The following is a 16,983-nucleotide window of genomic DNA, read 5'->3' on the forward strand; positions in this document are numbered from 1 at the left end:
AGAGCCAAGTATAATACCAGGTTGTCTGATAAGAGAAAGTTTTGATAGGAGAAACTTCTTTACACAGAGGATTGTCTGAACAAGAAGTGCTCTACCAGAAACAGTGGTGGATGCAGAATCCATAAAAGGTTGTAATAGAGAAGTAGGTAAAATTTGATAAATAACTGTCTTAAACAGTACGGGGAAAGGGCAGGGGAATGGGAGTGTTATCTCTTTCAGGGAGCCAGCACAGGACAGTTGGCCAAATGACCTGATTCTGTGTTGTAAAATTATACAATTCCTTTCCTTTACCAGGTAGCACTGCCAGCAGATTCAAATACAATAAATAATCAATAATGAAGCCCTGTAGTAAGTTAGAGAGAGATCTTGTACTCTCAACGTTCCCACCACTGACACTTGGCTTTAAATGGGCAGTGATTTTTATACTGTGGCTGTTTGACGCGTGTTGATGTTTTATTGTGTCTCAGTCACCTCCCTTGTTGGCATGGTTCAGGTATTCAGTTCCTTTATGTGACACAGGAGTAGTGTACGTACTGTCAGCTGTATCAGCTGTAATCAGAAATTCCAGAAAGCGGGTCCGTGACATCACATGTGAAATATTTCCTCCTAACCATGAGTTGTTTGAGCTGGAAGTGTGGTTGTTGCAGTGCTGCACTCTTCACTGGCCATTTGTTTTACTGGTTGTCAGATTCATAAATGGGATGCTTTGCTTGGGCAGCTGTACACTCTCTCTCAGACAAAAAACAATCACATGTTCTCTTTGATGTGTGAGTGAGAGCCAACTCTGGAGACTTCAGAACTGAGGATGGCATTTTTGGCAGATCTGTACTTCCTTTTCCAACACTGCAAGTCAATAATAACAGTGACTATAAATAACCACAGTGCAACTGGTTTCCAGTTCTTACACTATTAATGTTCAAATAGTTGTTTGGTAGTACAGAACTTGAGTTTTTTTTAATTCATTCACGGGATGTGGGCTTTGCTGGCTGGGCCAGCATTTGTTGCCCCTGTGAAGGTGGGGGTGAGCTGCCTTCTTGAACCGCTGCAGTCCCTGTGGTGTAGGTACACCCACAGTGCTGTTAGGGAGGGAGTTCCAGGATTTTGACCCAGCGACAGTGAAGGAACGGCGATATATTTCCAAGTTAGGATGGTGAGTGACTTGGAAGGGAACTTCCAGGTGGTGATGTTCCTGTCTATCTGCTGCCCTTGTCCTTCGAGGTGATAGTGGTCGCGGTTTGGAAGGGGGTTGTGGTCGTGGGTTTGGAGTATGGCTGAAAAAGGAGACATGGCAAAGCTTTTCATCTTGCACTCAGCAGGACACTTTGCAAGAATACCAATATAAGGGGAAAACAACAATTTATACTGCATGTGAAGAGAGGCTGATTGGTTGGCAAGTGGACTCTGATTGGTAGAGGCGTTTCCATGGAGAATTCACCAGTGATGGTGACTGACAGTTAACTGCCAAGCATTGCTTGAACTTTAAACCAGGCAGTTTGACCCTGATTGGTCAAGGCATTGTCCTGAGGAATGAGTCAGTGAATGGCTGTTACTTATTTTGTTGAGCTGAAATAGGTGCAATGTGTGTACATGTTCCTTCCGTCTGCAAAGAACGTGGCCTAGTGTATTAAAATATGTAGCTTCCAGTACATGCAAATGCACCAGACTGTGAGCCCAATTGAAAATCTTCAATTGGTTGTCAGCATAATGCCTAGCACACTGAGGATTATTTAGCAAATGTTGTCCAAGAGCGGAATCATATCTAACGCTGGACCCTGTGTTTTGAGTTTTGCAAGCACAGGCTAGTTGGGTATGTTCTGTACCTTGCCCATTGTGAACAGCAGCTGGAACATGCTGTTTGATATGAGTCACCAGTCTTTGGGACATACAGCCTGCATACTAGCATCACACTGGCACTGAAATTCATATCCAACATTACTCATTTGTGTGATAGCAAGAACATCTTTTTGGCTTGACGGCAGCATCATGTTAGTGGCGAACACCACTCGTGTTGCTGCTGCATAGTAGCAATGTGAAACAGCTAGCTTTGCCTGTTGCTCAAATTTTTGAGATACCTCGCCCTTCCAGAGTAATCTGAGGTAGACTGGACGTTTTTCAGGGCCAAAAGTGATGTCCTTAGGCCCGTTCTTGAGTTTGCGTGATATACAGCACAAAATGATCTGATCAGAGTAGCCATTATCCTGCAGGATGTGTTTGATGTGCCCTATTTCAGCATCAAGCTTGCACGGTGAGCAAATGGCTCGGGCTCTATTTACAAGGTTGCCAATAAGACCAATCTTATAGAGTGTGGAACTGTAAGAACCCCAATGCATATATTGACCAGTGAAGATAGGCTTGTGGTAGAGAACCCCCGGCAGGTTTCTCAACTAGTATGTCAAGGAAGGGGAGTTCATTTGACTGCTCCATTTTAAAGGTGAATTTGAGTGCAGGATGGAGCCCATTAAGACATGTAAGGAAATTATTACATGGAGCTGCAGATTTAAATATAGCAAATGCATCATCCACAAATCGGAACGATGCGAGGGCTAGGAGGTTAGATGTCATTCCATCGAAGACACGTTTCTCATGGAACCTGATGAAGATGTTTGTGAGAGCTGGGTCTGGAGGGGATCCCATGGCAACACCATCCATTTGGGCATACATGTGGTCATGAAAACTGAACTCAATTGCTTGAGTTGCCGAGTTTATAAGTTCATTGAATACTGATTCACGCAATGTTGGTGGGTCTTGATCACCATGATATAGTGCTACAGTGCAAATATCTAGGCTTCCTTAAGTGGAACATTGGTGAATAGGCTAGCAATGTCAAGCGAGCACATCGACACATCGGTATGCAAATCCTGTATGGTCTTTGCAAATGTGAAGCAGTCCTTCACCATGCTTGCAAAGTTCAAAACACAGTGTCCAACACCAGATGTATACCAATTCCTACTGTGCTCTTAAAGATAGACAATTTAAAACCTAAGATTTAAAGAGACTTTCTCGCTTCTGAAGAAGGATTAGAAAGCGACCCACTATATTCCTAGGAGAAGCTCACACTGCATTCCATATTTATTTAATTCACTAAATTTAAATTCCCCAGCTACTATGCTGGGATTTGAATTTATGAAGAGAATTTTACCTTTGGCGTGCGTGCGTGCATCCTGATGTCATCACACTCTCTCGCGATATTTTGTTTGGCGGGCACACGTCAGAGTCGGCTGTGCACAGGCCAATAATTGAAATGCCTATTAAGACCATTAATGTACTAATTAGCTTCAGATTAAAGCTGCCTGGCCAACCTAACAGGCGAAAAAGCCAAGCGGCCTTTGCATTTTTTTGGAAACCTCATCGATGATCGGGATGAGGTTTCCTAAAGCAAATACTAATCCAATAAAAACTTTTCTTTGACATTAAAAACATGTCCCATCTCATGTGACATAGTCACATGAGGGGATATCATTAAATTTTTAATGTCATTATTTGTTTAAAAAGCACTTCAATCTCCCTGAGGTATGGAGCTGCCTCAGGCAGACTGAAGCGCTCTTTCACACGCATACGCAAACTGCGTGCTAGACCTGACTCTCCCTCTCCCCCCGCTCCGCCTGCGCAAGTAGCGCTTAGACTACTGCTCACAATCCACGCAGGGATTCCATGTGAAATCACGGTACGGAGCCAATCACGGGCGGCGGTCAGCTCCCTGACCACTCCCACCGAGCCTGCCCGACGCGGGAACAATTCAGGCCCTTGTGTCTGGATTATTAGTCCCATAACATAACCCATAACAATGCTAGCATTTCATATTTGTACATATGAATAACCTCTTCATCCTAGAGCAGTTCTCATCACTAAACAATGGCAACAAAATAACCAGAGGGTTAACCTCCTGATCTGCCGTTGTATGGTATGGTAACATAGCGTTCATGTTGCTGGACTGGTCTCAATAATGATATCCATGAAAATTTCAAAATTTGGGATTTTTAACTCCCTCTGAAATGACCTAGAAAGCCACACAATTTCCCTCCCTAACAGCACTGTGGGTGCACCTACACCACACGGACTGCAGCCGTTCAAGGAAATGGCTCTCCACTACCTTCTCAAGGGCAAGTAAGGATGGACAATAAATTCTTGCCATGTCCATATTCCATGAGTGAGTAAAAACACACTTGGGTCAAATGCAGTTCTAACTTTGTTAGCCTAATTTTCTGTATGTAACTCACCAAATTTAATTTAACTCATCCAATTTCATCATGCCAGCTAAATCATATGAAGGACTTCAAAACAGTCCAAACTGTGTAAATATTACTGCTTCAAGGGATGGTATACCTGTGTGTAGAAAATCCAGTCTGAGTGTAAAGAGAACACTTGTCAGTTATTCAATTTATTGAAAAGAGAATTGACTCACACAGGCAAAATCTACTTGTCCTTTGATTCCATAAATATCCTGCTTCTAGTTTTGTTTCTGCTGCTTAGAATTGACTGTGCCCCATGATATAGGACTTTTAAAGGGAAGGATGTATGCTATTTGAGATAGAATGAGGCCATTTCAAATGTAACTCATATCACCCTCAGTCTGAGGTGTCCTGCTTGACACAAGCAAGACTTTATGGAATCAGCCCTTCCCACGGGGTTGTAGATCTCCACTGTTCCATTAGCTTTCTGTAATGGAAATCATGGGTGGAATTTTATGGCCCTGCTGCAGTAGGGATGGGGCTGTTAAATGCAGCAAGCTGTTGACTTTGGCAGGACCGGAATATCATAGAATCTCACAGTGCAGAAGAGGCCCTTCGGCCCATCGAGTCTGCACTGACACGTGAGAAACATCTGACCTACCTACCTAATCCCATATACCAGCACTTGACCCATAGCCTTGAATGTTATGATGTGCCAAGTGCTCATTCAGATACTTTTTAAAGGATGTGAGGCAACCCGCCTCCACCACCCTCCCAGGCAGCGCATTCCAGACCGTCACCACCCTCTGGCTAAAAAGGTTTTTCCTCACATCCCCCCTAAACCTCCTGCCCCTCACCTTGTACTTATGTCCCCTTGTGACTGACCCTTCAACTAAGGGGAACAGCTGCTCCCTATTCACCCCGTCCATGCCCCTCATAATCTTGTACACCTCGATCAGGTTGCCCCTCAGTCTTCTCTGCTCCAACGAAAACAACCCAAGTCTATCCAACCTCTCTTCATAACTTAAATGTTTCATCCCAGGCAACATCCTGGTGAATCTCCTCTGCACCCTCTCCAATGCAATCACCGCCGGCAGGAGGAGCCATTAAGTCTGTCAAATAAATGGCTGCAGAGGGTGTTGTTTATTGACCTTCTGCTTGTAGCCTAGTTCTGTCTGATCTTCTGTATAATGATCTTACCTTCTGCTGCCCATTGAGGAAACAGGGTCATTGTCACTGATAACCAATAGCTGGGCCTGTAAAGCCAGTAAATTCCTTCAAAGATCAGCGTGAACTTGTCAGTGGCCTCTTGGTAAAACCTATTTTGCTGGATATGAGTGATGTTTGATTGAATTTGCTGGTGCCTTGGAATATTTGTTGTGCATCTTCCACCTGATATAATTTTGTTCTTTATTTTCTTTCAACAGGTGGACATTCATATTATGACTCAGCCTCCCACAGGAGAGTGGGTTTATTTTGACACTGATATTACAAACAGCAGTGGCAGAATTTCCTACGTTATCCCAAAGGACAAAAGACTGGGAATTGGTGTCTATCCAGTAAAAATGGTGATTAGGTAATTGTGTGGATTTTAAACTTGGAAATTGATAGAATATCAATGTGCACAGTTATGAGAAACTCCAGGAAATATTTCCTTGTACAAACTCACCTTTCTTCATGTTATTTCTAAATAATTGACAGTGTGTGTGTTTTTTTTAGGTTAAAATGATTACCTAATTTAGGCAGAAGTTGATAAAGTCCTGACTGCACATGTAGTTTCAGGGTTTAACATTCAATCCAGTCTAATGAAATGAGAGCTTGATTTCTTCAGACATCAGCAACCCTTCAACGTGGAATAAATTTAGCCAATTTCAACCAATTCCCAGGGGCACAGCAGAAAGTGCTGACAATATGGTGTTAAGTTGCTGCCCTCTGCATAATCATTACTGTGTCACCCCTCACCCAGTGGTAGCAAACTCATCTTTGCATTGTAAGCTCATGGGTTCAAGCCCCGCTCCAGAGACTTGAGCACATAATGCAGGCTGACGTATCTGTGCAGTACTGAGCAAGTACTGCAATGTTGGGGACAATTTTCAGAACCTGTTTAATACTTTCATATTGATAAAGCATTATCGGAACTGTCTAAAGGATTAAATGTGTACAGGTAAATTAAATGCACAAGAATAATGTGATTTGTTTGAACAGCAGGAACTGCTTGATGGAGGAATGAGTTTGTAAATAATAATTACACTTAAAACTACCCGCAACCACTGCTGGGGTGTAAACTTGTTTTGACTGCCTGTGAAAAGGATTTTTTAAAAATATGTTTTTTTCTAGGGGCGATCATACATCTGGAGATAGCTACATAACTGTTCTGCCAAAAGGAACAGAGTCTGTGGTGTTTAGTATTGATGGATCATTTGCAGCTAGTGTCTCCATTATGGGCAGTGATCCCAAGGTCAGAGCTGGAGCAGTGGATGTTGTAAGGTAAGTGTAAATAATTGCCCTTAACTATCAATGAAGAAGTGGGTATATGTTCCTTCATTAAAGTTAGCAGAATAACCAAAGTAAGGAAACTTATTTTACAACACTTGACCCTCTAACTGTAATTACATTTTGCTTTCGAAAGGATGCTCTTGCTAAAGTGTGCATTGATTATGTACAATAAGCAAAATACTGCAGATGCTAGAAATCTGAAATGTGGCAGGCCAATAGTCATCTGTGAAGAGAGGAATAAGAGGATAAATATACACTTTGGGAACTGAAACGCTGGGTTAGATTTTTGGACTGGCGTCAGGCCACACATCTCGGTCCTAAATGGGTCCCAAGCCTGCTCATGTCACTGGTGTACTGTCTGACGTGACTTTCCGGAGGCAATGTCCTCTGTGACAGAGCAGGCTCCCAAGGCCGGAGGCCTAATCAGAGGGCGGGCATTGCTGTAGCAGGTCGACATGGAGGCAGCCTTTGGTGCATGCACAGAATTTATCAATTAAAGAGACCAGAAGCCAGTAGAGAAGTCAGGGTGGAGGAGAAAACCCCTCTGCAGGACTAGTCACGGGCAAGGCTATGGCCTTTCATTGCTGCAGCCCTGTTGTTGGGGCATGGAGCCTCTGGCTCCGATGGTCTCCTGGTCTGCTACTGGGAGTCTGCCTTGACTGAGCCGGTGGCCTCCACATATGTTGGGGGAGTCCCGCTGACATTGGTAAAATATAAGCATCAACTTATGGCCATTATGTGGGGCCTTAACTGGACTAGTTAAATACCCACCTTCGTAGAGCAGGCAGTTGGCCTGGTTCCCTGTCTTGCCCCCAGGAAAATTTCTTGGACCCCTGAAGGCAGAAATGCATTGGGGAGCCACCCAATGTGGCTTCTCCCTTTTTCCAACATCCCCCCCCCACAACCCCGGTCTCTTACCCCATCTCCTCAGGGCTGGGAAAATCCAGTCTGTTAACTCTGTTTCTCCCTTTGCAGAAGCTGCCTGACCTGAGTATTTCCAAAGTGACTTTCATTTAGTGTTTGTCATTTAATTTTCAGAATACATTTTTCTGCTGGTAACCGTAAACAATTTGCATTTTCTCTCAGAATCATAGAAAGTTTATGGCACAGTAAGTGGCCCATCGTGTTTGTATCGGCTGAATAAATGATCCACCCGCCTAATCCCATTTTCCATCATTTGGTGTGTAGCCCTGCAAGTTACTGCATTTAGGTGCACATTGCATCCGGGCACCTTTTAAACGAGATGAGGTTGTCTACTTCTACCATCCATTAGGCAGAGAGTTCCAGACCCCCACCACCCTCTGGGTGAAAAGGTTTTTCCTAATCTCCTCTCTAATCCTTATACAAATCACTTTAAATCTATGCCTCTTTCCTAAGGTAAATAGGCCCTTCCTATTCACTCTATCCAAGCCCTTCATAATTTTGTACAAGTCAATCAGATCTCCCCTTAGCCTCCTCTGTTCGAAGGAGAATAACCCCAGTCTATCCAACCTTTCCTCATAGCTGCAATTTTCCAGTTCTGGCAACATCCCCGTAAATCTCCTCTGTACCCTGCCTAATTCAATTACATCCTTTCTGTAATGAGGTGACCAGAACTGCACACAGTACTCAAGCTGTGGCCTAACTAATGTTTTATATTGTTCCAGCATAACCTCCCTGCTCTTGTATTCTATGCCTTGGCTAATAAAGGAAAGGACTCCATATGCCTTCTTAAACACCTCATTGAACTGTCCTGCTACCTTCAGGGATCTGTGGACATTCATTCCAAGGTCCCTCAGTCCCTCTACACCTCTCAGTATCCTCCCATTTATTGTGTAATCCTTTGTCTTGTTTGACCTCCCCAAATGCTTCACCTCACACTTCTCCAGGTTGAATTCAATTTGCCTCTTTTCTGCCCACCTAACCAGTCCATTGATATCTTCCTGGAGTCTACAGCTATCCTCTTTGCTATCAACCACGTGGCCAATTTTTGTGTCGTCTTCAAACTTCTTGATCATTCCTCCTATTTTTCCATCCAAATTGTTAATATAATACCACAAAAAGCAAGTTACTCAGTACGGAACCCTGCAGAATCCCGCTGGAAACAGCCTTCCAGTCGCAAAAGCGCCTGTCAACAACTATCCTTTGTTTCCTGCCACAGAGCCAATTTTGTATCCAGCTTACTACATTCCCCTGGATCCCATGGGCTTTTATTTTTTTTAACCAGTCTGCCATGTGGGAACTTGTCAAAAGCTTTGCTAAAATCTGTGTAGACCACATCAACTCTATTACTCTCATCAATCCTCCTCGTTGCCTCCTCAAAAATTCAATCACGTTAGTTAGACACAACCTTACCTTAACAAATCCATGCTAACTGTTCTTGATTATTCCATGCCGAAAAGACACTTTATCTTGTCTCTCAGCATTGATTCCAGTAATTTGCCCTAGTCCAGGATTAGATAGACTGGCCTGAAATGATTCAGTCTACTCCTTTAAACAAAGATGCAGCATTAGCAGACCTCCAATCCTCTGGCACCACACCCGTACACCAGAAGTTGCCTGAAATAGTAGTAAACCTGAGGATTGGGAGCATTTTAGAATACAGAAAAGGATGACCAGGAACCTGATGAAGAAAGGAAGAATAGAATATGAATGTAAACTAGCAAAAAACATAAAAACAGACTGTAAAAGCTTCAATAGGTATGTAAAAAGGAAGTGTTTGGCTAAGACAAATGTGGATCCATTACAGGCAGAGTCAGGAGAATTCATAATGGGGAATAGAGAAATGACAGAGAAGCTAAATGATTACTTTGTGTCTATTTCACTGAGGAAGATATAAGAAACCTCCCAGCATTAGAGATCCAAGAGACTAGGGAGAATGAGGAATTGAAGGAAATAAGCATTAGTAAGGTTGCATTGGAGAAATTAATGGGACTGAAGGCTGATAAATCCCCGGGACCTGATATTCCACATCCCAGAATGTTGAAAGCATTGGAGATAGTGAATGCATTAGTGATCACCTTCCAAAATTCTACAGATTCTGGAATGGTTCCTGCAGATTGGAAGGTAGCAAATGTCACCCCACTATTTAAGAAAGGAGGGAGAGAGAAAACAGGAAACTACAGACCTGTTAGCCTCGCATCAGTAGTAGGGACTATGCTAGAATCTATTATAAAGAATGTGATAACTGAACACTTGGATAATAATGATGTGATTGGGCATAGTCAGCATGGATTTACGAATGGAAAATCACGTTTGACGAACCTGTTGGAGTTTTTTGAGGATGTTACTAACAAAATTGATGAAGGGGAGTTGGTGGACATGGTATACTTGGATTTTCAGAAGGCTTTTGATAAAGTTCCCCACAGGAGGATGGTTAGCAAAGTTAAAGCACATAGGATAAGAGGTAATATACGGTCATGGATTAATGATTGGTTGACAGGCAGAAAACAGGTCATTCTCACTAATGGGATACTGTAAGGATCAGTACCAGCTGTTCACAATATATACCAATGATTTGGACGTGGGGACCAAAAGTGATATTTCCAAATTTGCAGATGATACAAAGCTAGGCAGGAATGTGTGTTATGAGGAAGATGTAAAGTGGCTTCAAGAGGATTTGGACAGACTTAGTGAGTGGGCAAGATAACAGCAGATAGAATATAATGTGGGAAAATGTGAGGTTATCCAATTTGGTAGGAGGAACAGATGTGCAGAGTATTTCCTAAATGGTAAGAGATTAGAAAGTGTAGATGTCCAAAGGGACCTGGGTGTCCTTGTCAATAAGTCACTGAAAGCTAACATGCAGGTGCAGCAGCAATGAGGAAGGTTAATGGAATGTTAGCCTTTATCGCAAGAGGAGTTGAGTACAGGAGTAGTGAAGTCTTGCTTCAATTGTATAGGACCATGATTAGACTCCACCTGGAATATTGTGTGCAGTTTTGGTCCCCTTACCTTAGGAAGGATATTATTGTCATAGAGGGAGTGCAACAAATGTTCACCAGACTTGTTCTGGGGATGGTGGGACTGTCTTATGAAGAGAGAACTGGGCCTGTATTCTGTAGCATTTTGAAGAATGAGAGGGGATCTCATTGAAACTTCTCAGGATAGACAGGTTAGATACAGGTTAAGATGCTTCCCCTGGTTGGGGAGTCTAGAATCAAGGGACACAATTTCAAAATAAAGGGGAAACCACTGAGAATTGATGAGGAGAATTTTTTTTTTACTCAGAGTTGTGAATCTTTGGAATTCTCTACCCCAGGGGGCTGTGGAAGCTCAGTCATTGAGTCTGTTTAAAGCTGAGATTGACAGGTTTCTAAACACCAATGACTTAAAGGGATATGGGGAGAGTGTGGGGAAAAAGGCATTGAAGTGGATGATCAGCCATGATTGAATGATGGAGCAGACTTGATGGGCTGAATGGCCTACTCCTCCTATGTATTCAGTGAAGATTGGAAAATGATGGTCAGACCTTCTGCCATTTCGTCCCTGGCTTCTTTTAACTTAATACTTCCTCTCCCTCTATGTTTACCACATCTAATACTTTACACTCCTGCTCCTTAATCACAATGTTTGATGCATTAAGATTTTTCAGGCATTACTAACTCTGAGAGCAGTATTGTCTGATAAATTACAGTTGGAACTTAGTTGACACTCTTAGCCACATTACATAGAATTAATTATATAATTTCACCATCGAATTTACACATGCAATAAATTTAGTACAAACCACGCCCTCCCAGTACAGGTAAATTTATTTCACACGTAGATATTTACTGAAGAAACATCTACCACCATTCAGTAACTAAGAAAATAAAACACGCAACAATCAAAATACACTCACTCTGCTTTTCATTTTACTGTTTTATCAACAAAAACATGCACAGGTTAAGGTACATAGAAACCGGAGGAAGCCATTTCCCCCCTCGAGTCTGTTTGCCATTAATTTAGATGATGCCTGATCTGTATCTTAAGTCCATTTACCATTTACTTCATGTCCTTTCATACCCTTATCTAACAAAAATTTTATCAATATTCAGAAATTTTCAATCGACCTCCCCAACCTCAACAGCTGAGGAGAGTGCGAGAGGAGGACCCTGGTTCAGGCAGTCAACAGCACCTAGAGGAGAGTGCGAGAGGAGGACCCTGGTTCAGGCAGTCAACAGCACCTAGAGGAGAGTGCGAGAGGAGGACCCTGGTTCAGGCAGTCAACAGCACCTAGAGGAAAGTCCAAGAGGAGGACCCTGGTTCAGGCAGTCAGCAGCACCTAGAGGATCTAGTCTATCTAGAGGATCTAGCATTTAGTCTATATTCAAATAGGAGTAAGGGTAAAATAAAGCCAGGGTCCATGTTCTATTTAGTTAAGATATGTCTGGCGTGCTCAGTCCCGTGATTTGCACATCCTGCGCTACGTGGGAACTCCCGGATGCTCCTGGCAGTCTCGATGACCATGTTTGCAGGAGGTGTCTTCGACTGGAGCAACTCGAGCTCTGGGTTTCAGAGTTTGAGCAGCAGCTGGGGACACTACGATGCATTCACAAGGCTGAGAGGTTCGTGGATAGGATAACACGTTTTAGGATGTAGTTACCCCGCAGCTTAAGGAAGTGCAAGCAGAGCAGGGATGGGTGACCACCAGACAGAAGAAGGGGACCAGGCAGGTAGTGAGGGAATTCCCCAAATGCATCTCGCTCACAAACTCTTTTTCAGCCTTGGAAAATGGTGAGAGTGACGGTTCCTCTGTGGAGGAACCAGAGCAAAGGTCATGGCACTGTGGGTGGTCAAACTGCACAGGGCGGGAGGAAGAAGTGTGGAAGGGCAACAGTGGTAGGGGATTCGTTAGTGAGGGGAGTGGACAGGCACTTCTGCAGCTGTAGGCATGACTCCAGGATGGTATGTTGTCTCCTGGGTGCCAGGCTCAAGGATGTTACGGAACAGCTACAGGACATTGAAGTGGGAGGGTGAACAACCAGAGTTCGTGGTCCATGTTGGGACCAATAACATAGGAAGAAAGAGAAATGAAGTCTGGCAAGCAGACTTTCAGGAGTTAGGTAGGAAATTGAAAATCAGGACTTCAAAGGTAGCAATCTCCGGATAACTCCCAGTGCTACCCAGTAGTGAGTATAGGAACAGAAGGATGGAGCAGATGAATGTGTGGCTGGAGAGATGGTGCAGGAGGGAGGGCTTTAGATTCCTGGGGCATTGGCACTGTTTCGGGGAGAGGTGGGACCTGTACAAGTTGAACAGGAATGGGATCAACATCCTCATGGAGAGGTTTGCTAATGCTGTTGGAATGGATTTAAACTAAATCGGCAGGGGGGATGGGATCCTGAAAAGTAGTTCAGAGGGGAGAGAAGCTGAGATGGAATTAGAAGTTAAAACGTTAGTGAGTCTGGAAGGCAGAGGAAATAAAGGTGAGATATGAAAGAAGTGAGTTTAGCAAGGCAAAATGGAATATATTTTAATGCAAGGAGCCAGAGGCATAAAACAGAGGAGCTGAGGGCACAGATAGGCACATGGGAGTGTAATATCACAGCTATGACCGAGTCTCAGCTAAAAGGACAGGATTGGCAGCTCAGCATTCCTGGTTATAGGGTATTCAGCAAGATAGAGGGGGAATAGAAGAGGAGGGGGTGTCGCAATATTGATCAAAGAATCAGTTATAGCAATGAGGAGGGATGATATATTGAAAGGATCATCAAATAAGGCCAAATGGGTAGAAGTAAAAAAAAAAACACAAAAGGGGCAAACACACTGTTGGGTGTGTACTATAGGCCCCCAAACAGTCAGGGAGAGATAGAGGATCAAATATGTAATCAAATTTCAGAGAAGTGTAAGAATAATAAGGCAGTAATAATAGGGGATTATAACAACCTAAGTATTAACTGGGATAGTTTTACTGTGAAAGGTAGGGAGGGAGCAAAATTCTTAAGTTGCACCCAGGAGAACCTCTTTAGCCAATACGTAGAAAGCCCAACAAGAGAGGGGGTAATTTCACATCAACGCCAATTTCTCAAAGTCTCAGCAAGACATGAGAGCAGCAAAAGGAAGGAGGACACATCTGGGTAATGGGACTGCTGACGGAATCTGAATTAGTCAAGGATATTAATAACCTTTGGAAAAACAGCAGCAACATTGGCCAGAGTACAGAAGTCCCAGTGCCAGAGATTACTCTAGGCCAACTGGATTCTATTGTAGATTTTTGTCTAGGTAATAAAGTCATTTTTGCATCTGAACATAAATATTTTGTCCCAGAAAATGTGCTGTGAATAAAGTGGTAAACTACTTTTGAAATATCTAGTCACACTTAAACTACTATATTAAGCAAGAATGTAAGAAATAGGAGCAGGAGTAGACCACCCAGCCCATCGAACCTGCTCTGACACTCAATATGATCATGGCTGATCTTGAGCTTCAAGTCTGCTTTTTCACCCATTCTCCATGTCTCTTCATTCCTTGAGAGACCAAAAATCTGTCTATCTCAGCCTTAAATACATTCAACGATGAAGCATCCACAACCCTCCTTGGTAGAGAATTCCAAACATTCACAACCCTGTGAGTGAAGAAATTTCTCCTTATCTCCATTCTAAATGATCGGCTTCTTATCCTGAAACTGTGCCCTCTGTGTTCTACATCAGGGGAAACAACTTTTCAGTATCCACCCCATCAAGCCTATTCATAATCTTGAATGTTTCATTGAGACACCTTTCATTTTTCTAAACTCCAGAGAATATAAGTCCAATTTACTCTGCCCCACATCATAGGACAACTCCTTCATCCCAGAGACCAATCTAGTGAACTTTCGATGTTCTGTCTCCAATCCAAGTATGTCTTTCCTTAAATATGGGGACCAGCAGTGCACACACTATTCAATTGTGGTTTCATCAAAATCCTGTACAATTCCAGCAAGACTTCTTTATTAATAAAAAACAAAAAAACTGCGGATGCTGGAAATCCAAAACAAAAACAGAATTACCTGGAAAAACTCAGCAGATCTGGCAGCATCGGCGGAGAAGCATCTTCTCCGCCGATGCTGCCAGACCTGCTTAATTTTTCCAGGTAATTCTGTTTTTGTTTAAGACTTCTTTATTCTTGTATTCCAATCCCCTTGTAATAAAGACTGGCATGCCATTTGCCTTTTTAATTGCTTGCTGTACTAGCATGCCATCTTTTTGTACTCCTTGTACAAGCCCAAGTCTCTCTCAACATCAACATTTACAAGTTTCATGCCTTTTAAAAAAATATTCTGCTTTTCTATTCTTAGGACCAAAATGAAAACCTCACACTTCTCCTCATTGTACTACATCTGCCATCTTATTGCTCATTCACTTAACCTGTCTATATCTCTTTGCAACCTCCCTGTGTCCTCTACAAAGCTTGCTTTGTATCAGAAGCAAATTTAGGTACATTATTCTATGTTTCTTTGTCTTAATCATTAATATAGATTGTAAATAGCTGAGGCCCCAGCACTGTTCCTTGCGGCCCTCCACTAACTACTAATCTGATGAAGTTATTGCAGACAATGGTTTTGAATGTGGCTGGGGTCTCAGTCACCTTTGTATTGTGTACATTATCCAGGTATTGTTACATATTTGCAGGGACGTATATAAGAAACTAACATTACAAAATATTTACACATTAAAACTGAATGATGCACAAGTAATTATCTAAACCAAAGGAATAAGCCTAATCAATTTAAGGCAAAATCCAAATCATGTAATACTGTTTGACATGCTTCTTTCTCAAAATAGGTTGTATAGAAATATAACCTCTGAGCCAACTGTTTTTCCCAGTATGTGGCAGAAATTTGCAAATTATAAAGCTCTAGGTTGATATGGGGGCTGCAAAATTGGTCTTGGGATGCTGGAGTCAGGGGAGGGAAAACCTGTCAGGGCTTCCCCTGCAGTTCATTAACTAGTGATCCCTGTTGAATATACAAATGTGAGTGTCAAATGTGGACTGAATCAGGCTCAACCTTGATGGTCCCATAACGAAGTCACCGACTCACTTACACGTGCATGTTGGTCATTTGGGTAATGTTCATGTGAAACGTATAAAACTGAACCACAACAGGAGGGGAGGAGGGCAAAATGCAGAGTTAGTGGGAATATGAGAGAAAATGTGATGCTCACCCGATTTTAATTGCTGCACAATTGACAGCTGTGCCTTCAGCTGCCTGGGCCCTAAGCTCTGAAATTCCCTCTCTAGTTCTCTCTCCCACTTTAAGCCACTCCTAAAACCAACCTCTCTGATCAAACTTTTGGTCATCTACCCTAATATCTCCTTATGTAGCTTGGTGTCAAATTTTATTTAATAATTGTTCCTGTGAAGTGTGTTGGGACATTTTACTACATTGAAGATACTAAATAAACACACGTTGTCATTGGTGTCACTTGTGTGTATTATATCTTCTGCAGCTCATCTAAGAGAGATTGTAAGAAATGAATGCAAGAGATTGTTACAGACTAAATAAACCAGGTATTGCATGACTTGGAGCATCTCTGCAAAAAGGAACAAAACTCTGAATTAGTTACTGGCTGTATATCAAAAGGAAATAAATTTCAACTTGGTGAGGGTGGTTGGAGCATTGATCATGTTGAGACCTATGGACATGTAAACCTTGTAACTGCAATTGTTAATAAGCTGTTGTGCTCTCAGGCACTGGCAGGATCTTGGCTACTTCATTATATATGTAACGGGGCGACCTGATATGCAGAAGCAGAGAGTGGTAGCTTGGCTGGCTCAGCATAATTTCCCCCATGGAATTGTCTCCTTCTGTGATGGACTTGTTCACGATCCTCTTAGGCACAAAGCCAACTTCCTTCGCAGCCTCATGCAAGATGTAAGCATTTCATTTTCAATCTGTATTGTATCTCATCTAATGCTGAAATTATTGATGATCACTTCTAATTTTTCCTTGTTCACACATCTGTTTTTGATTAAACAGTGACTAGCAATTTAACATCTCAATCCCTAATGTCTCCAAGTATTAATTCCACCGTGTACTCTGGAAACTTGCAGGTGTTGATGAAGATTCATGCAGCGTATGGATCCACAAAGGATATTTCAGTTTACAGTTCTCTTGGCTTATCTCCATCACAAATCTACATCGTAGGTCGCTCATCTAAAAAGTACCAGCATCAGTGTCAGGTATTGTTCCACACTGTTAGAACATTTTAAAGTAGATAGATTCAGATTATAATTATCACAGGCCCTGGGCTGGAAGCACATAATTTTTTAAAAATAAGGCTTGCAGCAATACAACACCTTATCATTTATATCAGGAACGTCCCAGAGCACTTGGAGACAAATAGAGCAGCCTGACATTCCGGGTCTTTTTTTT

At 42.5% G+C, this 16,983-nt stretch overlaps 1 protein-coding gene across 7 annotated transcripts in view; it reads left to right on the plus strand.

Moving 5' to 3' along the window:
- Positions 1–16,983, plus strand: part of LOC121285630 (membrane-associated phosphatidylinositol transfer protein 2) — a 405,846-nt gene that overhangs the window by 383,213 nt on the left and 5,650 nt on the right. For all 7 annotated transcript variants that reach the window (XM_041202263.1, XM_041202269.1, XM_041202265.1 and 4 more), the window contains 4 exons: positions 5,597–5,745; positions 6,507–6,656; positions 16,299–16,482; positions 16,662–16,790. In XM_041202263.1, coding sequence (XP_041058197.1) covers positions 5,597–5,745; positions 6,507–6,656; positions 16,299–16,482; positions 16,662–16,790 — 612 coding nt within the window. The remainder of the gene's footprint in view (positions 1–5,596; positions 5,746–6,506; positions 6,657–16,298; positions 16,483–16,661; positions 16,791–16,983) is intronic.

Source organism: Carcharodon carcharias, chromosome 13 (assembly GCF_017639515.1).
Source record: "Carcharodon carcharias isolate sCarCar2 chromosome 13, sCarCar2.pri, whole genome shotgun sequence".
NCBI lineage: Eukaryota > Metazoa > Chordata > Chondrichthyes > Lamniformes > Lamnidae > Carcharodon > Carcharodon carcharias.